We start from the raw sequence: 27,701 nt of genomic DNA, 5'->3' as shown, positions 1-27,701 counted from the left end.
CGTGCCTTACCGTTTTCCCACTGTTTGATTCTTCCTTCAGTGAAGCGTTGTGCTTCAGTTGAATGTTAAATTAAAACTTAAAACCATTGTATAAAAAAAAAAAGAAAGAAAAGAAAAGAAACAAAGCTTAAAACCCCAAATTTGCATCAATTTGGTGGTCCTTGTCCTTCTTGTGTTTGGCTTCATAGTCCCATCTCCATTATTTCTTTCATTCTGTGCCATGGTTGGTTCCCAGATGATACAAGGCAGAGTACAGCAAAGCTTCAAAATACAGAAAGCATTGCCGTATCAAACCTTGATTTTCCTGTAAATTTATGGACCACGACAATAAAAATGGTGACAAGATGTTTTTGACCTCTTCCATTTCGGAAATTTCTTTGTTCAAATCTTAATAGCGTCTTCGCCTTCTTGCGTTTCGGCACAATCATTGGCTCTGAGAGATATCTCAATTATTCATTTCCAGTACGGTCTTGTTGTTGATAGATTTCTGCTTACTCTGTTTTCCAATCTTGGAGGTGTTTTGGGTTGGCACAGGCGGTTCTTCGCTGGAAATGCTAACGTGCTGATGATAATAGATTAATAATGATCAACCAAAAAAGAAGTCCATTATTATATTCTCTGTTTCCTTGCTTTATATTCAACTGTCTATGAGTAATGGCAGACAAAAAAGAAAAAGAAAGGTTTGGATCTTACTCCGGCCCTTTTTCTTTCTTGTTTTCTAGTCGCCAATGATGTTCTTGATCTTCCAAAGCAGCGGAATGGCGGCTGCAAGTGAATTTAGTTATATGTTTGTTTATATATATGTGTCACATTTTTGTGGTGCGTCTTCTTCAGACATTACGCGTCATTTTGCTTTTTTTTAATCAGCGGTTTTTGGACTGTGCAGGGATTAAGCCTAATGCTTAACGTTCATTGACCGGGAAAGCTAAACGACCTCTACCTCTTGTCATATCGCTGGTGATTGGATTGATTTCTGCTGAATATGGAAGATGTGATACTATTTCTGTATCGGAATCTTCGGTAACGATTTCCTCTAAGTGTTATCGAATGTAGAGCCAACTAGTTGGATCCAAATCACTCCTGCTTTAACTTTTGGAGGGTCTTTCTTTTCGCACTATTTTGACTCGGGAATTTGAAGGCACAAAACATTGCCACTGACCCGGATTGGGGGGGTTCCTTTGGCTTTGTACCGTTAAACAGTGCTTTGTATCTTCTTGAGTTTCAGAAAGTTTGAAATAAATTGCAGCATAAGCTAGGACTGTAACGTCTTGCTTTCTGAGCCAAAAAGGTATCTTATTCTTCACGGATTTGAATCATTCGACACTCTTTAGAGAATTACTGAGGGATCCCTCTTGGTGGTGAGAATAAAATCAAGCTTCTAAGAAAATTGGAAGAGGGTTTGCTGGCCATTGAGGAATACAAGGTTTCAAATTAGTTGAAAGGGTGTTATCAATGATTGCTTCGTTATTCCTGAACGGAATGCTAGCGAGTTGGCAAATATAAAACGTGTTCTTTAGCTTCTTCGTATTGTTTGACTTTCGAGCATATAGGAACATACATACGGGTTTGATGGTTAGTGAGACCTGAGATTTTCTCCCGTTGAGGTAGGCGGTTGTTTTGGAATCAGAAATGCCGATGAGTCGAGAGCAAGAAAAGAGAGGGAAGCAGGAAAAAGTCTCTGATACTGCTGAGAAGGTCCTTGTTGCTGTTAAAGCATCAAAGGAAATTCCAAAGACTGCTCTGGTTTGGTCTTTGACTCATGTTGTTCAACCTGGGGATTGCATTACACTGCTAGTAGTTGTTCCTTCGCAAAGTTCAGGTAACCTCTCTTTGGCCTTCAGCCCTTCATTTTCCTCCTCCTCCGGGGTTGATTCTTTCAGAGAGAACTTTTTAATGCTAAACAAATGATGCTTGAAATATACCTCTGTTATTTTGGCCAAAAAAAAAAAAACATGTATATACACCTGTATTATATTTTGGCTTTCTAAGGTATCTAAGCCCATATATTCTCTAGTCTTCACAATTTATAACTGACGATTACCCCGTAAATATTCAGGTAGAAGATTATGGGGTTTTCCGAGATTTGCTGGTGACTGTGCCAGTGGCCACAAGAAGGCTGCTTCAGGAACAGCCTCAGAGCAGAAGTGTGATATTATCACCGATTCTTGCTCCCAGATGATCCTTCAGCTTCACGACGTCTATGACCCGAATAAGGTTAATATAGGCTTGATATTAGATTGCACATTGATTCTTGATGTTGTATCCTTGATCTTATCGTTTTTAACAGATAAATGTCAAGATCAAAATTGTTTCTGGATCACCTTGTGGATCAGTGGCTGCAGAGGCCAAGAAAGCCCATGTCAGTTGGGTCGTATTAGACAAGTAATACTCTATCTTAACTTTTTCACTAAGAAAGGCATGCTAAAGCTTAAATGATGAAATATTAGTTTCTAGTTTACTATTTCGCTGATCTGTGATTATAATTGCATCTGTATTGCTGGTATTTTGGTGTTAATGCCCTCGCAGACAGCTCAAAAATGAAGAAAAGCGGTGCATGGAAGAGCTACAATGCAACATTGTGGTTATGAAGCACTCCCAAGCAAAAGTACTCCGCTTGAATTTGGTTGGCTCGCGGAAAAAGGATCCTGAAGAAGCAGGTCAAGTACCTTCTGGGAAAGATGAGATGCATGGAAACCAAACCAAAAAGAAGAATGACTGTTTGAATTCCATTAAAGGACCAGTTGTCACTCCAACTAGTAGCCCAGAGTTGGGGACACCGTTCACGGCTACTGAAGCAGGCAATTCATCAGTTTCGAGCTCAGATTTAGGAACATCACCATATTTCATCCCAGAGACAAATGGTGAGTTGAAGAAAGAAGAAACAATCAAGGAAAATCAAGAACTTGATGATAGTAATTCAGACACCAAGGGTGAAAATCTGTCCATGTCCTCAGCAAGTCTGAGGTTCCAGCCATGGATCACAGAATTACTTCGACATCAACAATCGTCTCAGCGCACAGAAGAAAGAGCAGAGAGACCTTATGAAAAGCATCACACATCTACAACCAGAGCTTTGCTAGAAAAGTTCTCGAAGCTTGATAGAGAAGCTGGAATTGACGTCTCAACCAGATGGACAACCGAGTTGGATTTCAGTGGAAATGTGAGAGAAACAATAGCATTATCCAGAAATGCTCCTCCTGGACCCCCTCCATTATGTTCAATATGTCAGCACAAGGCACCTGTTTTCGGAAAGCCTCCAAAGTGGTTCAGCTATGCTGAGTTGGAACTTGCAACTGGAGGATTTTCACAAGCCAATTTCTTGGCAGAAGGAGGATTTGGATCTGTACATAGAGGGATTCTTCCGGATGGACAAGTCGTTGCTGTCAAGCAACATAAATTGGCCAGTTCTCAGGGTGATCTTGAATTTTGCTCGGAGGTTGAAGTCCTGAGCTGTGCTCAGCATCGAAATGTTGTTATGCTAATTGGGTTCTGTATAGAGGATAAGAGAAGGCTACTGGTTTATGAGTATATATGCAATGGCTCGCTAGATTCTCATTTATATGGTAATTTCTTATGCTCCTGCACCAAATATTGTCTTGATTGAATTATACGCTTGTATTGGCATGAATTTGTTGAAGTTATTTGACATACAATGTTTCTATAGTCGATGAACTCCTTAATTTTCGTATATCTGTCCAATCTCGAAGCATATTATTGACTAATGGGTAACAAGTTCAGACATATTGGATATTTTTGTATTTCAAACTATCAAGAGCAAACTCTTGAGTGTGATAGATAGAACTTAGATGCACAAGCAACTTCAAAAAAATTTTTGCTGCTTGAAATTATTCAATCCAGAAGCGTTCTTAGACCTTGGATGAAGTAGGATTTTTGTTATTCTTAAAATCTACAAGCATGCTGAATATGTATATATCATGGTCTTTTTAGGCTGAACACAATTGGTAAAATTGTCTTTTTATGTTATTTCAGGGCGACAACAAAAACCATTAGAGTGGTCTGCAAGACAGAAAATTGCTGTTGGAGCTGCCCGAGGGCTGCGATATCTCCATGAAGAGTGCAGAGTTGGTTGCATTATCCACCGTGATATGCGGCCGAACAACATCCTCATTACACATGATTTTGAACCACTGGTAGTGTATAAATTACCTCCATTTACATGTTAGTCTTGTATTTTACAAAAGAAAGTCATCTCAACCAGTATTTTTATCCGTAGCCAAAGTTCTTTTTTCTTGTAAATCTTCATTTGGCAGATAGTTTTAGAACTGTTAATACGTTAAGAAGTCACTATAGAAATTGGAACATTTGGATAAGTCTTGCTTTAATGATATACGAAAATTAATTTTTTGAGGTGCATGGATTTTCTCATTTCCAAATCCAAACATGATTGTTTTGTAATGAATTTTATTAGGTTGGTGATTTTGGACTAGCAAGGTGGCAGCCTGACGGAGACACAGGTGTTGAAACTAGAATAATTGGAACATTTGGGTAAGTCTTGCTTTAATGCTTGATTAATTTGATGTTCTAGCCTGTGCAATGCAAGCATTCAAGCTCTATTCTGCCTATGTAGGTATTTGGCACCAGAATATGCTCAAAGTGGACAAATTACTGAAAAAGCTGATGTTTACTCCTTTGGAGTGGTATTAGTTGAACTTGTTACAGGACGAAAAGCTGTGGATCTCACGCGACCCAAGGGACAGCAGTGTCTCACTGAATGGGTAAGTTAAAGGACACTAAGATAATATTATAACCTCATGACTGTTTTATATTGGCATCAAGCAAGACCATATCATAAGCTTTCTTTTTTTTGCGCTGCTTCGCCTCAAGTAATCCTGAACAATTGGACATTAAACAGGCACGCCCACTATTAGAAGAATATGCCATTGAGGAACTGATTGATCCAAGGCTGGAAAATTGCTATTCAAGGCATGAGGTCAATTGCATGCTGCATGCTGCATCATTATGCATTCGCCGAGATCCTCACTCTAGACCGCGTATGTCACAGGTAAAGGGATATTTTGAACAGATCTTTTTGTTGGACTTGGATTCAAAAGTTTACATTACATATTATTTAGAAGATTTTAACACAACAATTGAAGGATAATCATTTAAAGTCAATAGGACAAGGATGAAATCACCAATCCAAAAACGATTGGTAAATGTCCCCAAGGAGATCAAGCATTTCACCTTCTCTCCTTAATTGATATAATCATTATCTCGGCACTTCATATTCCCAAAATCGATCCACCAGATGATGACAAGGCCACTAGAATCTGAGAATGGGAAATCAGAAATGTGTTTTATAATATTAGATATATTGAAGGCAATTATTCTCAAGTTAAATGTCCTGTGATGGGAAAAACTTACGCGGCAATGATATTTTGATATCTTGAACGCCTAAATGTTCTGTTGTTTGGATTCTCCTAATCACTTTTGCTTCTTTGTTCTAGGTTCTCCGAATACTGGAGGGTGACATGGTCATGGAAACAAATTACATTTCACATTCCGGCTGTGATGTGGGAAACCGAAGTGGTCGAATCCGCGCAGGGCAGTACCATTACAGTGGTCCCTTGCTAGAGGAGTCACTGGAATCGTTCAGTGGGAAGCTGTCTCTAGAGAAATACAGGTCCTCCTCTCATTGGAGAAGGGACAAGGTTAGAAGGACTGCACGTGAAGATATGTAAAGTGGTTCCCTACTTCTCACATTGACGGTGGTCTCTCTATCACGATAGGCCCTACTCTTCTGTAGTTATCTATCTGTTTCTATGGAATGCCATCTATTTTTGCATCTGTATAGTGGAGAGAAAAAAGTAGGATAGATATATCAAGTCCCCCCCCCCCCCTTGATTTTTTCATGAAGTTAGCTAGTGTCTAAATGGCCTTGATCAGATCTGACTCTTGAAAACATTTGTGGTCTTAAAATGTCCAAATAACTTCTTGTTATGAGCTTCAACCTCTCTCTACCACTATCTGTATCTCTCTCTTTCTCTGGAGTCAATGCATGTGCATGCAGGTACTGAGAAGAAAACAAAGCCTTAGCTGAGACTTGTCATCTGAAGTAGCAGACAGAGAGATAATGATAATGTGAAAATCACAGCTATGCATTACAAAGCTTAGCTTCAATGGGGAGGGGAGGGTAAAATCCAGAAATGTCCCTTTGGAAGTTTCAACTTTTGAAACATGTAATAAAACAAAGCAATCTTGGTTGGCTGATGATGACAGGCCTGAGAGGTGTTCAGAGTTTGTGGGGATCAATTCAAAAGACATGTCAAACGTCTTGTTTCTGTGCGTGAAACGGGACCGGAGCATGTCCTATGGAACCGACCCTACACGGCATCCTGCAGTACTTCTGAATAGTTCTGATTCTTGCTTTTATTTTTCCTACTTATAACAGATGAACATCAACAGAAACTTTGCCGAAAATTAGATTTAAATGTTGACTCTTGTTCTTTTTTGGGATTAAAAGGTCAAAATTAAATTTACCATCCTTTCAAGTAAATTTTCTCTCCCAACCATCAAGGCTCCCCTCAAACTCACACTAAAACTGCCTCGTCCAATACTGGATTTTGAAACTTGATTTAACCTTAGTAAGCCTAAAAAACTGACCCAAAAACTTTTTATCGCCCAAAGAATATTATTACTGATTTTATAGAATATATCACATGTCTTGATTCTTACTAATTTATTGCATCTATATATTTTGTAAAATATAAGTAGAATAATGAAGATTTTCAGTTTCTCATGTTTGTCTCAACTATTAATTCGATCTCTTAAATTCAATTTTTATCAATTTGATCATTTATATTTTTAAAATTATCACGTTACTCCTTTAAATTTTAAAACACAAGCTAGCATTTAAATTAGTCTAACTTGTAGGGGATATTGATCACTTTACCAGTATATGTGGTTAAATGAAAAAAAATTAATGTCAAATCAATTTAATTATTCACGTTGCATTTTGTTCTTTTATTTTTTAAAATTTTTGAATTTTTTTCACCTAATTAATTATACTTCCTTTTATTAATTTACTTTCATTAATATTCTTTTATCCATATAAATATATTTTAATAGTGTTACATCCTCTTTAAATAATAAAAGACCAAATTAATAGCTAAAATAAATTTAAATGTTCAAATCAGTAAAATTAAATTTAAAAAATCAAATTAATTACTGAACTTACTTGAAATGTTGAGAGTTTCATTATCCCAAAACTAAAGTATACTTTTAATTTTTTAATTTTATATAAAATTTTAATTTGATTCTCTAATTTTATAAAGTATCTTTTCAATGTTTGAACACTTGATGCTGTTAATTTTAAATGATTATTTTATATCAATCATTGTTATATTTAAAAAATGAAACTTAACATGTCTAACATTTAAAAATATTTTGTTAATATTTAAAAATTTAATGTTTAAATTTTTTATAATGAAACTAACAGTATGAGGGATAAAAAACTGAAAAAACACTTTATGAAATTAAAAAAATTAAAATAAACCTCATATAAACTTAAAGAATTACAGATATACTTTAATCTTATCCCAACATAAAATTCCAAAGATTATGACAACACTAGCTTTCAAAAAAATAAAGATAAACATAATTTTTAATCATTATATTTTATTCATGTTTTGCTTTTAATTTTATATTTTTTTTTAATATTTTAAGTTCATACACTTTTATTTTTATTATTTTTAATCTCTTTATAAGCAAAATATAAAGACCTTGAAAAAACTAAAAACAATAAAAAACAAAAATGTAAGAATCCAAAACACCCAAAAAAATATATATAAGAACCAAAAACAAAATGCGAATAAAATACAGTGACAAAAAATTATGTTTACCCAAAAAATTAAATTAAATTAAAATTTATACTAAATAGTGTGTACAACTAAAATTTTATTTAGAAAATATCTATAGCAATACATTTCAAAAGTCATCGAACTCAAACTCTCGAGAACATAACGGATATACAATTGTTAATTGGATAATTGGATATACAATGGAGAACTCGAAAGTCTTCGAACTCAAACTCTCGAGAACAAAACGCATCAAGGGACACAACGGATAATTGGAGATACATAACGGATAAGATGTTTCTTCATTAATTAGTTGGTCACTAGTCTTACTTCAGTAACGTCCACCCCAAAAATATTTAAGACACACACTTCTTCAATGTTTACATATAGCTCCGCTTAGAATCTCAAATATAAGAAATATGACAGCGGATCCCAATTATCCATAATGACCTTCTAAAAAAAACTATAATTTTTTTTTAAAAAGGAAAAAGGTCTTTTAAAAAAAAAAAAAAAGGGTTGCTCCTGATCGCCTAACGCTTCCTCATTTTGGATCTTGCAAATCTAGAAAGCAACAGACAGGAAGATGGAATGAGGGAAGGGTCAGAAAGATATCAAATCTAAATAAATCAAAATAAAAATTGATGAGAAATATAGGATTAGAAGATGATACTCTATGTGCATGCCACCCCGATCTGATGATGACAACGAACTTCCCTGAAGCTCCTCCATGACCTTAATAGCTTGCTCAATTTCCTGGTCAAGGAAGCTAAGGTTCAGAAGTAGATCATCAACAACATCACTAGTATTTGGGAAGAAATCATAGTCAATAGTAAATGTTCTAATTTATCTTGTTTCATTTTCATAAAGGTCAGCTTCCATTGTGAATATAAGCTGACCTTTAGGGGGGGGGGGATTCTGAGACAAATCAGACAAGCAAAAGTTATAATATGAACATTTTAAAGATGGAGTGCAATATTTTCACCTAACTCTGCACAAGTCTTGCCTGATGCAATATAACATTTTGGAGCCTTCCGAGCTACAAGAGCCCTATGTTATATTAAGAGATCCATGACAGCCTATTAGCTGATTCTGATCAATGTTCAACGCCAGGAATAAGCATATTACCTATTTTATATGAGACCATAAAAATTGATGAGGGTTGAAAGCCAAATGATTTCTTATGCTTAAATCCTGATTAATAGTCCGTTAATTAGGGCAGTTGAGAAAGTACAAGTAGCAATCAAGCATCCAGATTCCAGACCAATTGTTTCTCCCAAACTGAAATTGGCAAGATAATTGGATTTATTTTTCCAGAAATATGTTCCAAAACTGATGTCATGACTCATAACTTCAGAGAACATTGTCACTGCTAATGTCATGTTATACCATCAGCTCCAACTTAAAAGTAGAGAATCACACAGGTTACGACTGTCCCGAATGAAAATAATCATGTTACTCACCGCCTCTGCTTCATAAAATTATACAATATTACAAAATAGCCTACTAAATAAAATATTCCGTATTTTCCCGAAAGAACTGATAGTTACCCCAAAATCAGCAAAAGCAACAGGCATTCCTCCTCTAGAACGCATTTTGACCATGTTGAATCCAGGATACCTGGAACATTGGATAGATAGCATTGAGTTTTTTAGTTGCAAATCAAGTAGATAAATGGGAACATTGCAGCAGGATCCTGCAGATCCATTTTAATAACAATCACAGGGAAGTCTCCCCCTATTTAACAAACAAACAAGAGAGAAGCAGCATCTCACACAGAAAAAGCTTGCTTCAATTCACTTTCAGTGCAGTTTGGACCTAGATTTGCGATGAAAAGAGTGGAACATGGTCCTCCTTCGGCACCCTTTTCTTGCGGCTCCTGTGGATCCCAAGTTAAAAAGATTTAGAAAGGCCTCTGCGAGGAGCAACATCTTTTCCTAAACACAAATTTTCATCCGGAATATATTTATGTTCAGGTTGAAACACAGAAAGTAGGAATTCTATCCACTCATTTTCCAGATGCAAAGACATAGGATGTATTGCACAAATCTATATTCAGTAAGCAGGGGAGGTCCATTATATTACTGGTTTTCACTTACATACACATGTGAAGCATCATCAGAACTAACTGCAGTCTCACCACTGCATACGAGCAGAGAAAGCAAAGGATTTAGTGATGCGCAACAAAATACTATAGTCATCTTATATTTAAGCTAATAAGCGCGAAACTAAAAATTTTGGATTTTTTTTACGATGAAAAATTCATAATTGATTGTACTCTCAACCTTTTCACTGATGGAACATCACCATGGTTGCTGTGATTCCCAAGAGGTTCTTCAGATTCACCATCACCTGCATAAACAAGATGCGCAAAATCGTGAAGGTGAGCAACAGATCCAAGAAGAGCATCACCTACCCAAAATTTAATAGAGGGAAAATACATGAAGGAACATATTGAAGCCCTAGATGGATTGCAAAATACTCATTCCATCAAGCTGGAGCGAGCAAGATGATAGCCATTCTGAACATAAGATATCTACTTTGCCTTGAATTTATATTTAATGTAGTTTTACCATCATCACTTGATGACGCCTGAGCATCAGCATCCCCTTTAGATCTTTTATCAATAACAACATAGGCTCCACCACCTGTGCAATGTAAAAGTTGGATAACAATTGGGGGAAGTAGTTAAAGAAGCTGACTTTCTCCATAATTCATCAAATAAATATATATTCATTTAACAAGAGAAGTGGTAAAATTTTGAAAGAGCATGTATCTAGATGTGTATTTTAGTTTGATAAAATTCATTAATTCAGTCCTCTTCCAAAAATACAAACCTGGTTTACGCTTTCTCCTTGAGTTTGACCTGGCAAGCTCAATGTGTAGAACAGACCCAGCTTGAGGGTCAAATTTGGTACCCTAAAGATCATCAAAAAACTAGGAAATCAGATGTCAGAACAAATTCCAAAGAATCTAGGTTCTTATCAATAAAAGTTAATCCTTTTTTCCCAGATTTTATACTAGAGCATAAAATAAGAAAAATGAATTATAAACCCATGTATGTTCAATCTAAAGGCAAGAACTGCAAAGGAAATAAATAAATTCATAGAAATCAGCTTCCAGCAACATTTGTAGTTGAATTTTACATCCTAACTTCGTGGTCTTTTATTGTCAGCAAACCTTCAAAAAAAAAAAAAAAAAGAGGAAAAGGGTTTACAATAGATGCTTACATTCAATGCATGCAATGCCGCCATTGCTGTTTGATGATTGAAAAAGGTAGCAAATGCAACAACCTGTGAATATTAATAAGCATCAAACAAAATATCCTCCACAGAACAAAATTGTCACGGACAAAGGGCCATGAATAAGAAAAAGACAGAGAGATAGTCAAAAGAACATATCCACTTCATGTTTCATCAGTAATACTTCACATGCTCATTGTTAGACTTCACTTGCAGTTCACTGCTGTATTTAAGAAAAATGTTTTTGTGTTGACTTGTTTTGCAAATATTCACTGATTTGCTTCATCATGAGTTTTTCTTCTTCTTTTTCTTTTTCTTTTTCAGGGGCTTGTACATAATACTTGAGACACTGTTAAGCTATACTCTCTCCATTCAAAAATGTAAGGCATTTTTAGTTTTTCAAGGTGTAATCATTGCCTCTTTTCCAAAAGTATCTCTATAAAATAAATCACCTTATATTTATTTTAGGGTAAGGCACCCTATTAAATAGGGATAAATATGAAAAGATAGAACTAGTTTAAAGACAAAAAACTACTTTATTGAAGGTGAAATTCGATTAAAAATGCCTTATATTTTTTAATGAAAGAAGTATTCAATTAGCATAAAAGAAAAAATTACCAAAAAAGTGAAGATGAAGACTTTGATAGATATATATAGATATAACCAGCCGATTTTTAATGAAACGTCAATCAAGAAAACAAATAGAATATAATGCCAAAACTGAGCACTTGATCATTGGCCAAACCCATAAATTAATTTCTATTCCACTCACATCACAAAAAAATAAGAGTACTGAGTAGTGAATTCAAGTATCAGCCGGTAAGATTTTTGGTAGAATAGAATGTGTAACAGTCCTATTTTCCTTCATCTTCTAGGTAAATGGAATGTATGAAAATGGGCGCTTTTAAGGGGGTAAAAGTGAGAGCGATGTCTGTATCTACCGCGTATTGAACAGCCATAATAGACAAAACAATATGCTAAACTTTAAAGTACTAATGGATACTTCAAATCAGAAACCAGGTCAATGAATATGCTTCTAAGTTACTGACATTTTGGTGAAGAAAGAGCATTCTCTTAAGAGCAGTGAATGAACCTTCACTATAATTCTAAAAATGCCCGTGCCAAGTTTCCCACCCAGCCGATATGGAGTTTAGCAATCATGCCACTGATCGTATAGAGTATAGAGGCATCCACTCACAACGTATTCATTATTATCATGAAAAGAAAAAACTCTCACATTGATTTTGCTTCCCGATTCATAACATAACCTAAGAAAGATAGATTATGAACATATCTTACCAGAAAAAATGAACCTAGAAAAATAAAACATGCTTAAAGTTCCTTTAATTTGGAAACCAGAAAAAGTCGAAAAGCATCAACATAGTTTGAGTGGTCACATAAGGTTCACCAAGAAATAAGAGTTTTATCTACAAGACAGAGAAGTAGTAACGTCAGCTCGACTTAGGCTCATCTTTGTTAATTTCAGGCAACTCAAAAGCTTGAGACAGAATTCTCGTTTCATTAACTCTTATTGAGGCGGTCTGCAATATCCTAAAATATGAAATGAGCAAAGAAGCTAGAATGTTTAGGTAGATTGAATTCGGACCCAAAAATACGAACTTCCAAAGCGTTCTCTAGAAGGAAACAGGCCCTGAAATAATCTAAATAGAAATAAGACAGAGAGAGTATGAACCTGGTTGCCGCGGCCAGTATACTTGAGCTGACAAGAGTCGAAGCCGGGACGACGGCGGAAGAGGTTATGAATCTCACGCGCCTTTACGTCGTCAGGGAGGCCCGATACGAAAAGTGTGTTGATGTGGCTCCGGTCATCTGTTGGTGGAGATAATAGGAATCGAAATCCAACGGCTGTTGAGCCATTCACGGTGGACTAAACTTGGGGGCTTTCACCAAATTGAAAGGATCAAAACGAATGACAGCCACACGGGTACGCCGCCAACGGCCGTGTCAATTGCAATCTCCGGCGAAGCACTTTAATGCATAATTCGAGGCTTTGAGCGTCGGAGAAGTGGGCATAAAGATGTCCGCAGCAGAGACTCTCTCAGCGAAGGGCGGGCCAGCTCAACCTCAACAAGGGGAAATGTAGTTTAGCTAAATACACATTTGGACTCCATGTTTTAATTAAATTTTCGTTAAGCCCCCCTATTTTCCCGTCATCTTCCTCTTCCTTTTAATACCAAATCTTCATGAAATGCTCCCCTTACTTTAAATTATAAAATATTTTTAAATAAAATTTTATATATCAATAAATTTTATTAAATACACTTAAAAATATTTTTGTATTTAATGAACTTTAATACACTTAAATATCTTATATTTTAAGATGAAAATTTTTTTTTAAAAATGTTCTATAATTTAAGACGAAGGGAGTACTATTCTATAGGCTTGTTTATTAAAAAAAAAGAACTTACAATTATTTTTTATAAATAGATCTAAAAAAGTATAACTTAAAGTTAATCTTGTATTATAAAAGTCGTCAAACTCATATTTAAAATCAATGTAAATTTCATGAATACAATTTACTTTAGTTCATAATTTGTTTAAAAAATGAATTAGTTTTTCACAGTTTTTATTTCACAGATGTGGATGTCTATAATCTTGAGGTATAAGCTTTGAAGCTTTTGTCACTTCATTCATCTTGTATTTTGAAGAACTAACAAGCGTGTGAGATAATAAATAAGATAAAGAAGGTCTTGCCAGGTATAATTTTTTTATTTTTATTTTTATTTGTTTGGTCAACGCCTGGTGAGAATGATTATGTGCTTGTTAGGCGTCTCATTTGATTGGCCCAAATTATAGTTGGCATAACTAAAAACTAGCTAAAAATGAAAAAAAAAAATGTTTAGGTAGAAGTAATTGGTAAATGAGCTTTTCTTCTATAACTATAGTTATAATTTGTATTATAACTTAAAGTTATAATTTAAAGTTAACCTTGTATTATAAAAGTAGTCGCAACTCATATTAAATATTAGTGTAAATTTTATGGAATACAATTTTAATTTAGTTCATAATTGTTCAAAAAATAAATTAGTTTTTCACAATTTTTATTTCATGGCTGTGGATGTCTTTAATATTGAGGTATAAGCTTTGAAGCTTTGTCGCTTCATTCGTCTTGTATTTCGGGGAGCTAACAGACGTGTAAGATAAATAAATAAAATAAAGAAGGTCTTGCTAGGTACAATTTTTTCTTTGGTCAACGCCTGGTAAGAATGATTATGTGCTTATTTGGCATCTCATTTGATTGGCCCAAATCATAGTTGGCATAGCTGAAAACTAGTTAGAAATGAAAAAATATGTTTAGACAGAAGTAATTAGTAAATGAAACTTTTCTTCTATAACTATAGTTAGGTTGAAAGTTAGTTATCTGTTGGAACAATCAATGCATTTTTAAAACATTATTATACCATTATTTATGCTTCCCCCATTCAATCGTATCCAATGCTCATACCTTAGAAATTATGCTCTTTGCATAGTTATGTATTAGTTCAGAAATTTGACATTTATATATTGTATTTTTTAATTTTTACATTTATAATTATAATTTTAATATTTTTTTCTTAAATTTACCAAACTATATAATTATAATATTATATATTATATAAAATTATGTCCTCATTTTTCATTTTAGATGTAAACTTACTTTTTAATTATATCATCCAAACACATTTCTTTTTGTCAAACTAACTTTTGTATAAAAGAGTATATATATATATATATATATATATATAAATTTATGTCCTCATTTTTCATTTTAGATGTAAACTTACTGTTTAATTATATCATCCAAACACATTTTTTTTTTGTCAAACTAACTTTTGTATAAAAGAGTATATAAACATAAATCAAATTATAGTAACTGATATTTATCCTAACTTTAGTTAGAAATTATAGTTTGTGCAAATTTTAGTTGGCAAAATAATGAAGCATGAGAAACTAGGCTTAAATTTTAAAACTTGATAACATGAAGATGGCATAAACAAGAAGGCAAGTTCTGTGATGTCAATATCAATCTTGATCATGTTGGTCAAAAATAAAATATCAATCTTGATCATGAGGAGTTACGCTTTACCTATTTTGGTAGATGGCCAGCTATGCTTGTAGGCTTATTTAATTGTAGATGCTTATATCTGAGCTATATTATAAATGGATAAGAATTTGAATTTCACAATAAAACACTTGGGAGATACTTCTGACTTAGGATCCCTGATTCTCATTTACAATGGGCACAGGAACTACATAATCCACTATAGAATTCAGTTATTAAACATATATTCACTCTCTTGGAATTATTCAAGACAGCTCATATATCTAAATATAATACTGTGACATTACTCCTAAACTTTCTAATTTTTTTATTCTTTGTTAAAGCTTTAGTTTGATACTCTTTCTTTTTTATGGTAATATTCTTTTATCGGGGGGCAAAAAAAAAGGTAGATAGAATAGAAGCCGAATGAAACAAGGGTTGAGAGATGCAAGCGATAGAGCATGGTTAGACTCAAAAGATGTTTTCACAAGGAAGGCAATGATTAGATGAATGTTTGCGTTCTTGGGGGCTCCATACCAGGGAGACAATGGCCCAATTTAAACGGACCAGGAGATCCATTGAGGAGTCCACTTGCCATGTTTTTAAAAGATATAACTCTCACTCTAGCCAACACATGAGTGTTCACAAGAAAGGATGAATTTTAGACATCCCCATCATATATCTCATCCTAAAAAATTATCAAGACTCAAATTTATTAAGAGTTGTCCCTTCCAGTAGGAGTCGGGGTCTGTCCCTTCCAGTAGGAGTCGGGGTCGGGCTAAAACATCCTGGTAACTACCCCTACTTGCGGTAGTTACCCTACTTGTGTCTTCAAATAATTAGTACTACTCAATCAACACGTATAAAAAAAATTACTTTTACATATATGATTAATCATTAAGCTTCAACACAAACGTATAGATATAATATGAGTCACCCAAATACAAGAGCCCATGTGCATGTACAAGCTATTTGATTAGAGCGCATTATAAACTTAAATTACTAAACAATAACAACAAAGCAAAGACTTGAAAAATAATCTAATTAGATTAGTTAGATGATAGTAATTTGGGTTTGCATTTTTATTCTTAAATTAATATTAATAATTATGAAAAAACATCTCACGACTTGCCTGACCAGACCAAATATCACAGAGCAATGCAAAATTAAATAAAGTAAAAATAAACAAAAAATATAAGCAAATAAACAATAAAAATAACATATATATATATATATATATATATAAAAATAAAAGGAATATATATGATATTGGGACAGGATGGGACATCTTGAAGAGCATCCTGAGTCTCATCCCATTCCCTTTCTTGTCTCGTTCCATAGACATCCCATCTTGATTTTTTGGGCCATGACAAACTCATCTTGACATGATTGAAACAAATACGGGCAATTAAAATGAGTACAACCCTGGATACCCATACCACAACACACTGCAAAAATGACATTAGGTGGATACTTAAAAAAAAAAAAAAACCCTAATATGACCACCTTCTACCCAAATTAATTTGAACTCTCAAAAAGTAAGATTATTATTACCAATGATGTTCTTGTGGGTACTTCAAGAATGCTTTTAACATATTTATTTAATATGATTGGATATTTTAAATTGAAAAACTTTAGATAAGTTGATTTAACTTTCTCAATCAGTTGAACCAAAGATAAAAAGTTATCATAATGTTTATATATGTGATGTTCTTACAGTTTATCCAATAATATTTTGTATTAAAATAAAAGAATAAAAAAATTATTTGTAAGTTGGTGACGAACCCTTTTTTTCGTAAACTGGTGACGAACACTTTATTCATCGATAGTTTGTTTTACTATTTTATACAATAATTTTTTAAAAAATTAATATATTTTTATTTTTAAATTTTTTACCTGGAAATTATTTAAAATTTTATTAAACATATAAACAATTCTCTGTGTGTGTGTGTATAAAAAATCACATGCCTGGGTCATAAAAATTTTGAAAATTGGCACATGCTACCTGTCTGCATACAATTCTTAATCAAAGATGGACCCCTTAAAAAAGATTACAATTGATGGTGATGACATTACAAAGCATTGCAACTTTTTCTTCACTTTGTTAACCCATATAATTGAAGGAGTCATTCTTTTTTTGGCCTGATTGAAGGAATCATTCACATTTTAGATACGTTTTTTCATTTAAAAATTCTTTGCTATTTTCAAAAAAAAAAACTTTGCAATTTTTTTTTTAATAAACCAGATTAATACGAAGGAGCACGTCAATAGTTGGGGAAAAAGGGGAAAAAGTGGACACCACGTTAATCAAGACTATAAAAACAATGTATAATGAATTAACGCGTTTTTTTTTTGTTTTTTAAATTGAGTTTATAAAAATATTTATGCCCGCCGGCCATTTTATTTATAAACCTTATTTTTGACATTTGGACATGGATAGATATGATCTTGATAAGTTTTACTATTACTATAACAATTACTATTAATGTTAATATTACTATTACTATCAATTATTAAAAATGTCTGACCTTAAGCCAATTGTTACCTTCATGTTATCTTCTTGTAGAGTTCGTTTACTCTAACAACTCTTCCTGCAGCCCCTTGAGTTCCGTGTGATGTTTCTTGTATTTATTTCACATATTCTCAAAATTATTTTTAAAACTGTGTTATATGTTTATATCAAGCTATTTTGTGAATGAATTGCGAAACATGGGTGTCACTAATTGTATCTCAGCAATAATGTTTTGTCGCTCATGTGCTGTGATGAGTTGTTAGAATATTTTAAAAATCTAAGATAAAGGAGATTATTTTAAAAAATCAAACCCATTATCCAAAATATATAAAAAAATTATAATTTAATAATTCAGAGTACTCAATCAAGGTCAAATTATCATTTCAAATTCACACACACACACATATATATAATATAAACATGTAATATCTTCTGGCCAAAAAAAAAAACCATGTAATATAATATGACATAATTGAGCCAAAATTGTTAAACATTATAGAATTCTGCTGCCAAATGTCAAAACTTTTACTCAGCTGCAAGATGTTGAAAGCTAATCGCAGACGAATTGTTGCAACTTTTTTGGGGCAATGTTATTGGCAATACTCGCTCCCTTACAATAAATATAAGATATTTTAATTAAATAAGCTTCAAAAAATAATTAATTATTAAATTAACATCACCTTTTCATATTTATTTTTATTTAACAAGGTGTTTTACCTTAAAATAAATATAAAATAATTTATTTATTAAAGTCACTTTAAAAAAAGAACATTAATTACATTTTAAAATACAAAAAAATATTTTACATTGTTTAATATCTTACCTATTAAAAAATGCTTTATATATTTTAATGGAGAAAGTATAGTATATCATGGTAAGTCCATGAAAAGGATAACATTTAAGTTTTGAAAAAAAAAAGAATTGATGACAATTTGGTTCTTAATAATTTTTTTGAAAATATAATTTGCATATATTAATTTATATAGTTACAAATTCAAGAGTTTAAAATGTAAATAAAATATTTAAATTCTAAATTTAATTCTTAATTTATGATTAAAATTCTTGCTTACAACTATTCTAATCAATATTTATAACTTATAAAAATTGATAGCGTATAAAAAATTGTCTCATTGACAGTGTAGCATGGACCATTTATTACATTCACTTATAACATCTTCATAATACATTATATTTATGTCATGAATAATAAATAATGTACACATTTTGATATCTTGTTGGCCTTCCACTAGCCTAGGGTCTCCAAAAAAAAATTATTGCAATCAAACAAAACCTCTATAGCCAATATCATGTTTTTTGGGGGGGGGGGGGGATTTTTAGCTCGAAATAAAACAATATACTCCAAAGTCCCAAATTGTTAAAAAGGTAACAAAAGGTCCTTAACTGTGCCTTCTCCACACACAATCATAACTTACATGAAGTCTCCCAACTCCATCAATTCTAATTAGAATTAAAATGCAAATCTATCTTGAATTTTTTAAGAAATGCAATTGATATTTTAAAATTTTAAAAAGTATAATGTTCCCTGTGCTTTTTAAAGTAGTATAATATTTTTCAAAACTAATTGTTCCCTAACATTGATTGACAAGTGGTGAGATTAATTAAATTTTAAAATTTTTATTCTCCTATATTTTTATTTTCAATTTATAGTTAAATAAATAAATAGCCATTGCATCAATTGCTTGATCTATTTAAAAAATTTATGAATAAGATAACTCAACTCTTGATAAAATAAATTGAGAGAAAATAAAATAAAAAATATTATGTCTTGTCAATTCTGAACTCATTTACTAAATAAACAATTTACTTTTTATAAAAAAAATAATTTTTAACTACAAAATTATCTTTAACTTAAATGAATTCCTCACACATATAAACTCATTCTCAATCTATATGATTCTTAATATAGCATTTGAGTAAATATTTTTCATAATGCAACATTTAGATAATTTATCTTACTGTTTATAGCATACAAGAAAAAAGTTATATTTCATAAAAAAATCAAAAAAGTCATAACATTGCATTAGTTTTAAAAATTTTAAAAAATATTTCACTTTTAAAATTTTAAAATATCAATTACATCCTCTAACAAAGTTTAGAGGTACATCTACACCTTAGCCCTTTCAATTACATTGCAATTGCCGTTTATCAACTCTTGAACTATTTGGATATTTTGCATTTAACAAAAAACATACAATATACTAGAAGAATTTTTAAAAAAATGTCAAATGCATTTTCATTTTCTTCAAGACATTGGATCTTACTTGATATTAAGTACCACGTTATCTGGATGAATTTTTAATTTCGACTTTCTAGAAGCTTCAAAAAAAACAAAAATGGCACTACGAGTATCTATCAATTAAAAAGAAACGAGGGGGCAAAATAAAATTACTCAGCAAGAAACACATTATTCAGTATTCACCCATACTGCCCAACCCCATAACAATTTCTACACATAATCCCATTCCAAAAATAGAAATCAGAATTCACAAGGAAATCCAATTCTGCAGTTTCAAACTTGAAATTACCAACTAACAATGGAATGAAGAGAGTAAAAACTAAACAGAAGAATCAAGAAGAAGCACCAGTAGTAGCTACATTAGGCATCAATCCAGAAGCTTCTTCTTCATCCAGGAACAAATCATCGGTCTTTCTCAACGCCGCGTGCGCCACCAGTAATCCCGCTCCGATCAAGAGTGCCACCACTATATTGAGAGTCACGTTGGTCAAGAGCAGCAGTACGACGGTCAGCACCGCCATAACGATCAGGACCACACGGTCATCAATCAGACGGCCGGCAATGACCAGCGGCTCGTCGCGGAGGAAATAGAGGAACAGCCAAAGAGCTATGAGCACAACGAAGACGATGAGGGAGATCGGGTGCCAGAGGAGGCTGAGGAAGAGAATAAGGAGCACGACGATAGCGTAGTTCATACGGAAGTAACCGATGTTGACTCGAAAGCGCGCAATTGCGTCGGGGAAACCGGCAGGTAGGGCGAAGGATCGGAAATTGAACATGACCTTCCATGGGCGGCGAGTTCCAAGACCGGCTTTGATTCTTTGCTTGGCGCGTGAGATGAACTCGAGATTTGTGGATGGGGAAGACGAAGTAGGGATGGTGCCATAGGTGGTCATGATTCTTCTGATTTCGCAGTACTAACTACTGAGAGATGAATCTGAGAGAAGAAGACGACGACGGAGAGGCGTTGAATAGAGGAATTCGATAAAGTATTGCGTTCAAAGGGGAAATGAAGCACAAAGGTTGCTCTTTGGGATTATGATTTTTTTATTTTTTATTTCTATCTTTTTAAACTTTGAAATTTAAATTTATTGGGTGGGTCACAACATGATTGATTGGGCAATGGCCTTATCTCAATTGTTAATTAATTTATCAAGGGCTATAAAGAGCTACAGCCGTTTGTTGAGGTCTATAGTTTCACTTCAAATCAACACATTCCTCCAAATGAACAAGAACAATTAGTCTTGTTATTCATTGTATCAGACGAGAAATGGATAAAAAAGTGCGCCACAAATATATCTTAGGACTATTTTTATTTTATTATTTTATTGATAAAAAAATATGCAGGATGAAAGTAATAAATATGATATGCTAATTAATGATAAAATGGAAAGTGTCATTTCTTTGGAAGAATGCACCAAATCAAGATGTACATTGGACTTGAATATTCTAGAGAAAAAGAGAAAAGGCAGTGAATGATACTCACTTCATTTAAAAATATAAAATATTTTTTAAAAAATTAATATTAAAAAATATAAGATATTTTTTAAAAAAATATAATCATAAATATAAATATAAGGTCTTTCAAATATAATCATTATTTTTTTAAAAAAGTGACCATATTAATAATATATTTATCATAGAATGTTTAATAGAGATAGATATAAAAACATAAAGTTAATTTGAAAGTAGGTGACTACTTTTTAAGGGTGAGATTTAATTAAAAATGCTTCATATTTTTTAATGGAAGGAATAAATGTTTATATTTTTCTTAAAATTTGACCACAATATAGTTCATTTTCTAACATTTGGTTTAAAATATAAAACATTGAGTAGGTTATATATATATAATTATACCTTATTATAATATACTCAATAATTAATGAGGGTATTTTTAGTAAATCAAATGTTATATTTATTTCACTAAAAGTGTGATTAAAAAGATGTGAAATTTTTTATGAAATTAATATTTTAACTTTTTTTTAAAAAACATGAATTAATTAATAATAACTTATGTTATAATACGCAAGGAGTAGATATTTATTTCTTATAAGTCATTTTCAATGATTTATAAGTAAGGCTTTCATATTTTGTTATTCCTTCTGTTAAAAAATGTAAAGTATTTTTAAACGAATCTTATCTCTAATAAAGTAGTTATCTATTTTCAAACTAACCTTATCTTTTTATACTCCTATTAAACACCCTACAATAAATATAAAGTTATTATTAATAGAGACACTTTTAAAAAAGATAATGATTACACCTCAAAAGATTAAAAATATTTTATATTTTTTTAACATTTAATTTTTAAAAAAATAGTTTATATTTTTTAAACGGATAGAGTATTACTTATCAATATTTATAAGGAAGAATTGCACCTAAAGCCCTCAAAATCATGAAAATCGCATCTAATGTCCAATAAATTTAAATTGGTTCAGTAGAACCAAGGGCCTAAGGCCTCACATGCAATTAAGTTTCTCATGAAAAGTCGGAATTGCCTCTAGTCTAAATTGATTCAACCCTAAGTACCTCGCCAGTCGCAGCTCTCTCTTCCTCCATTTCTTGCTTGTTGAGATCTAATCAGCATCGCTGCAGCCTGCAGATTTTGTCCAGTCATCCTTCACTGTACTAATCATCTCTGTTTTCTTCTCACTTTTTCCTCCATTCAAACTAAACATGAGTCTCTCAACAATAACTCTTGAAAGTCCTGTTAATTTTATTTCTCACTTATATCAATTTATGATAAATTATTACATTGCTATTTGTAACTTTGTTTATTTGTTTTCTTTCTCCCGTTTTGTGTTTTTCTTTCTCTCAATTCGATATCAATCTAAATTCATATTTGTCATGTCTTTAAAATAATATCAGAGGGATATAAAGGCTCAATTGATCGTTTCATTTCACACAACCGGAGAAAACATATGAAAATAGCTCTGTTTTTTATGATATCAAGAGACGATGATGATGAAGGCTCAGTTTGTCATCAGGAAGAGATTCTACAAAAACACTCAATTATATTGTTTTCTGTTCGTAATCAATTCAACAATGGTTTATTGGAAGAGATTATATTAAAGGCTGAGGAGATTCTCGTAAGCTTTTTACTTCATTAGATTTCTTGAGAGGGTTCGGGTGTGTTTGGATTTCAGTTAGTAAAATTGATTATAAAAAATTAATTAATATGAATGATTTAAGATTCTATTACATGATATATAATATATTTATAAAATTAATTAATAAGATTAATTTTAATCAGAATTTAAAAGAAAAATTGAAAAAACCAAAATTTTTAAAAATATATTCAAACGCCCATGTTATATATTAAAATTAATTATGAATCTAAAATTATATTTTCAAAAAAAATCCAAACATATATTATACATGTCAAAATCAATTATGGATTCAAAACTATGATTTTTAAAAATATCCAAACACCCCATACATTGCAAATTTAATTATGAACTCAAAAACCACAATTATCTCATAATTTACTATTACATGCTTTTCAATTTGATTTTTCAATTATACATTTCTAAAAATTTATTCAAAAATTGTATAAATTATTTTACAAATTATATTTTTTGGTTCATAATTGATTTTGACATAATAAAAGGTGTTTGGATATTTTCAAAAAAAACCATAATTCTATGTTCATGATTAATTTTAACATATATAATAGATGTTTGGATATTTTTAAAAAAACTTGATTTTGGATTCATAATTAATTTTAACATATTGTATTGATGTTTGGATATATTTTCACAAGACTATGGTTTTGACATTTGGAATTGGTTATTTGTGAAAGTTTATAAGTTTGACATTATTACATCCTAATCTAAAATTTCATGACATTAAGCTCATTTGTATTTAGAGTAACTGGAACAATATTGTTCCTCAATTGTCTAAATTGTTACAGTGTCGTAACAAACATTGACATTGATTATTAATTTTGAATTAAATAATTTTATCTTTGAAGTATTCGCGAGAACTAGCATCTAAAAGTTGAATAACATAGAGCAATTAGTACTCTTGCTTTTCTTTTTTCCCTACACATAACATCATGTTTAAGGTATCACATGTTTGCCAATTAGGTATTTATTGTGGTAAGAAAACTCTATTAACCCAGACTAGTAATTAATTAGCAATGTTGCCACGAATTATGTATATTTATCTTCACTTCGAATTAGGCACTCATCGACCAAAAACAAAAAAAAAACAAAATCTCATTTTGCACCTATAGTCAACATAGAAAACATAATGCACATGTTTTGGTTAAAAAAGAAATGGATATTATTTGACCTGCTAACTAAAGATTCGTTAATAGAAAAGAAAAAAGTTTCTCATCACATACTAATTGTTTACTAACAGTAGCGTTGCCATAGATTATATATGTTTATCTTAGCTAGCTATAGGAATAATTTATCCTTTTCACCAACAAATAGTGATATAACCATTAACAATACGCGCGTGCCCGTTTTTTATATATATATATATATAAAACCTATAACAACATAATCATTAATACAAGTTGATAGACTTGTTTTTGTTGATGAAGAGTGGGCAAGTCGTGTGTGACATCCTAAATATGATTTTAACATACAATGATTTTAATATTTGGAAGGCAATATTACTCTAATAGATATTTTAGGATAATCGATACTTATTGTGAAATAGTTCGAGAGAATAAAAAACATTTTAACTCTACAATAAACTCTTTTTAAGTATACACGATGGTTGGTTGTTAACCACCATAATAAGAATATATGCGTTTGGTTGTTAATAGAGCTCCCCATTCTCTTCTATCTCATTTGAGTGATTTCTATGAATGCTATTGTAAAGCCGTGAGCAAAGTATTGGCCACCCAAACAAAGTGTTCATGATTTGTACATGTTGAGAGTGTTTTTTTTTTTTTGGGCCCAACGATTCGCTGAGAGTTGAGACAACATTTTAATTTCAATGTTGGAAAGTCCACAAAATTTAGGTTTTTTTTTTTTGGGGCCAATCACTAAATTTAGGTATTGATAAGTAGTTCAGAGATATTTTTAGAATTATGAGTTGACCCAACTTTATCCAAAATACTCATATCTAATGTAATTTTAAAAGTTGATGGGTATATTTATAAAATAAATAAATTGTATGAAAAGTGTTTGTTGTTATTTTAATAAAAAAATATACCAAGATTCAACATATCAAGGTGCTCCGAGTTAAATGATGAATCAAGGCTTCACATCAACCAAGTAGAGATTGTGAATCTTGTGCTTGTTGCATCGCAAGTGACACATGAAAGAGAAGAAATAAAAGAGTTCACCTGTGGAAGCAAGAGGTCTGTTTGGGGTGTGACGCGCACAACAACGAAGATCTCGAGCGTACGGCGACGTTTCTTGTATTTATTTTTTTCGTGATAGGGTCCCACAATTCCAACCACTCCTCTATGGAGATTGTGTTGGACTATTATACGGATAAGACCACACTAACGGCGTGGGGACGGCAAATCACAAAGCGACGCCCATCTTAACGACTAAGGACAGGGCCCACGCCAGCTTGCCCACGTGTCTCCTTTGGAAACTCTGAGATAGTGTTCCTACTATTATATTTTGCTCGGTCAAATAAAGATTTGGTCCCTTTTTTATGATGACTCGCAGGTCCACCAATAACATGCACATTAATATTATAATAAATTTAATAGAAATAATAAATGAGATCAATCTTAATCATGCGAAGAAATTAAACTAAGATAAAATGTATCAGATTATAATTATCCATCTTTATAACTCTTCTATGCAACCACATGTACACTAACATGTGATAGATGTTATTCATCCATGTCTTTTGCTATGAGTAGGCCAACAGCCCAACAATAGCCTAATCAACAATCTTAAGTGGCCACATAAAATTATACAACAAGTGAGTTGCATTATTTGGTTACTGCACAATTCTTGTATATACAACAAGTTGGTTGCATTATTTGGTTAGAACACAATTCTTGTACAACATTACTAGTTGGCGCAAATAAGCTGTACAAGAATACTCAAAAATACTTCTGTTTTGTTTGCATAGAGAAAAAAAATATAAAAGAAAAAAACTATGAGGATAAAGCCATAAAAATAATAAAAATATTCATTATTGTTTAAAATTTTTCTTACTAGTTTTCTTTTTTCCATATTCTCTCTCTGTTTTTCCCTCCATCTAACCTAAGTTAAAAGAGCACTCATATATATTAAAAAGTTTTTAGTACCAACTAAACTAACTTTTGTTAATATATCAATCTCTTTGTTGTTTTCATCAGTTGGCATGAGAAGTAAGCTCTGTTGATAGTATAAATTATTTTCCTTAATACTATAGCAAATGGTAGACTTTTTTCAATTAGATTGGGAACACTAACTTTCAAGCCAACTTTAATTAGTCATTTTTTTGTTATTTTTTTTAAAAAGTAAGTCAGTTGATTCACAAGAACTCACCAAAACCAAAATATATATTAATACTCAAAGTATATATATATATATATATATAGTTATTCATAAATCTCTTACTAACAAGATTCTTATAACAATAGTAAGATTTAATTTTATGACCTTGTAGATTGTAGGCTAACTCCTTATCTTTGTTAGCGAATTTTTTTTCAGTATGTTGCATAGGGCAAAGGGAGAAGAGAAGATAAGTGAGGCTCCATATGCAAAGCATCGAGAAATTTCCATCCAACAACAACCTACTAGATTCAAATTAGAACCTTTCTGATCCCCACCAAAAAAAGAAAGAGGGGAAAAAAAACCACAACGGAAACTTTGCCCCAATCTTAAATGTAAAACAGAAATAACATTATAACTATATATGGACAAGAGTTAACAAACCCCCATGTGAGATCCTTTTTCATGTTTTGCATTTTGAAGTGAAAAACAACTTTACATATTTGCTCTGGTTCTAAATATGCAAGCTAGTTTTAAATTTTGCATCTAAATGTAAAACGTTAATATCCTTTGTCTCATGTCTTCATTATATCCCCTAAATTTGTGATATACATGAGCTAAGTTGGTAATGTTATACTGTGAATGATTAAAAGGATAAGTATATCTAGCTTATTTAATTTTCTTAATCTATGTGAATGAGTCAACTAGCTCTTATACTTATGATTGGAATTAATTTATTATTTGTCTAAATTATTTATCCACAAATATGGAATAGTATATGTAAGATTGGATGGCTCATGATATTTGTCCAGACAACGATGGCAATAGGTTGTCCATCCCGCCCACACATCATCTCTTTGGCCTTGAAAAAATTTGGAGAGAATTATAATGTTTCTACAAATTTTAATCACATTATAACAATTAAGTTATAATATGATAATATGACTGTTCTTTACTAATACATAAATAAAAATAGTTATACTGATCTCAAACTTTAATATGATGTTAGAATTTTATTTTAAGTATGATTAGAGAAAAGTATTTGCATTTTTTTAAAAAAAATATTTTGTCAATTAGGGAATATTTTTTTATTAAAAGCGAGTGGGTACTTATTTGTTACTGAATTACTACTTATTAAAACATAATATATATTTACCCTTCTCCACAATCAAATTTTTGAACCTGCCAATTAACGAATAATTTTTTATTAAATCTAAATTGGTACTTGTTAAATAACAAATGGTTATCTTTTAAAACATAATTTACATTTGTCTCTTCTCATGATTAAATTCTTTTAAAGTATTGAATTTGTCAATTAGTAAAAGATTTTTTTTATTAAATATGAATAAATATTTGTTAATTAACCAATTGTTATTTGTTAAAACATTTATCCCTTCCCACAACCAATTTTAAACTTGTCAATTAATAAATAA

General features: G+C 31.8%; 2 protein-coding genes and 1 pseudogene across 4 annotated transcripts; 1 reads left to right on the top strand and 2 right to left on the bottom strand.

Moving 5' to 3' along the window:
* Nucleotides 1-165: 165 nt before the first annotated feature.
* Nucleotides 166-5,971, top strand: LOC129291876 (inactive protein kinase SELMODRAFT_444075-like). 3 transcript variants are annotated; one of them, XM_054929430.1, is made up of 10 exons: nt 166-336; nt 887-1,819; nt 2,057-2,214; nt 2,288-2,382; nt 2,527-3,563; nt 3,991-4,151; nt 4,430-4,506; nt 4,589-4,736; nt 4,874-5,023; nt 5,469-5,971. In XM_054929430.1, exons 2-10 carry the CDS (start codon nt 1,630-1,632, stop codon nt 5,700-5,702), a joined length of 2,250 nt encoding a protein of 749 aa, XP_054785405.1. In that variant the 5' UTR covers nt 166-336; nt 887-1,629; the 3' UTR covers nt 5,703-5,971. The 3 variants fall into 3 exon arrangements, with proteins under 3 accessions (XP_054785405.1, XP_054785403.1, XP_054785402.1); XM_054929428.1 differs by having other exon boundaries at nt 166-462; XM_054929427.1 differs by having other exon boundaries at nt 166-680.
* A 2,103-nt stretch (nt 5,972-8,074) lies between these two features.
* LOC129291350 (U2 small nuclear ribonucleoprotein B''-like) lies at nt 8,075-13,133 on the bottom strand (annotated as a pseudogene).
* A 6,863-nt stretch (nt 13,134-19,996) lies between these two features.
* On the bottom strand, nt 19,997-20,904 carry LOC129291738 (PRA1 family protein F2-like). The gene has a single exon (XM_054929253.1). It carries the CDS (start codon nt 20,761-20,763, stop codon nt 20,200-20,202), a length of 564 nt encoding a protein of 187 aa, XP_054785228.1. The 5' UTR covers nt 20,764-20,904; the 3' UTR covers nt 19,997-20,199.
* Between the last annotated feature and the right edge of the window lie 6,797 nt (nt 20,905-27,701).

Source organism: Prosopis cineraria, unplaced genomic scaffold (assembly GCF_029017545.1).
Source record: "Prosopis cineraria cultivar Desert tree isolate PC_DT_omini unplaced genomic scaffold, ASM2901754v1 PC13, whole genome shotgun sequence".
NCBI classification, from domain to species: Eukaryota; Viridiplantae; Streptophyta; class Magnoliopsida; order Fabales; family Fabaceae; genus Prosopis; species Prosopis cineraria.
Note: the sequence above shows the minus strand (reverse complement) of the source record. Positions and strands in the feature narration are given on the sequence as shown.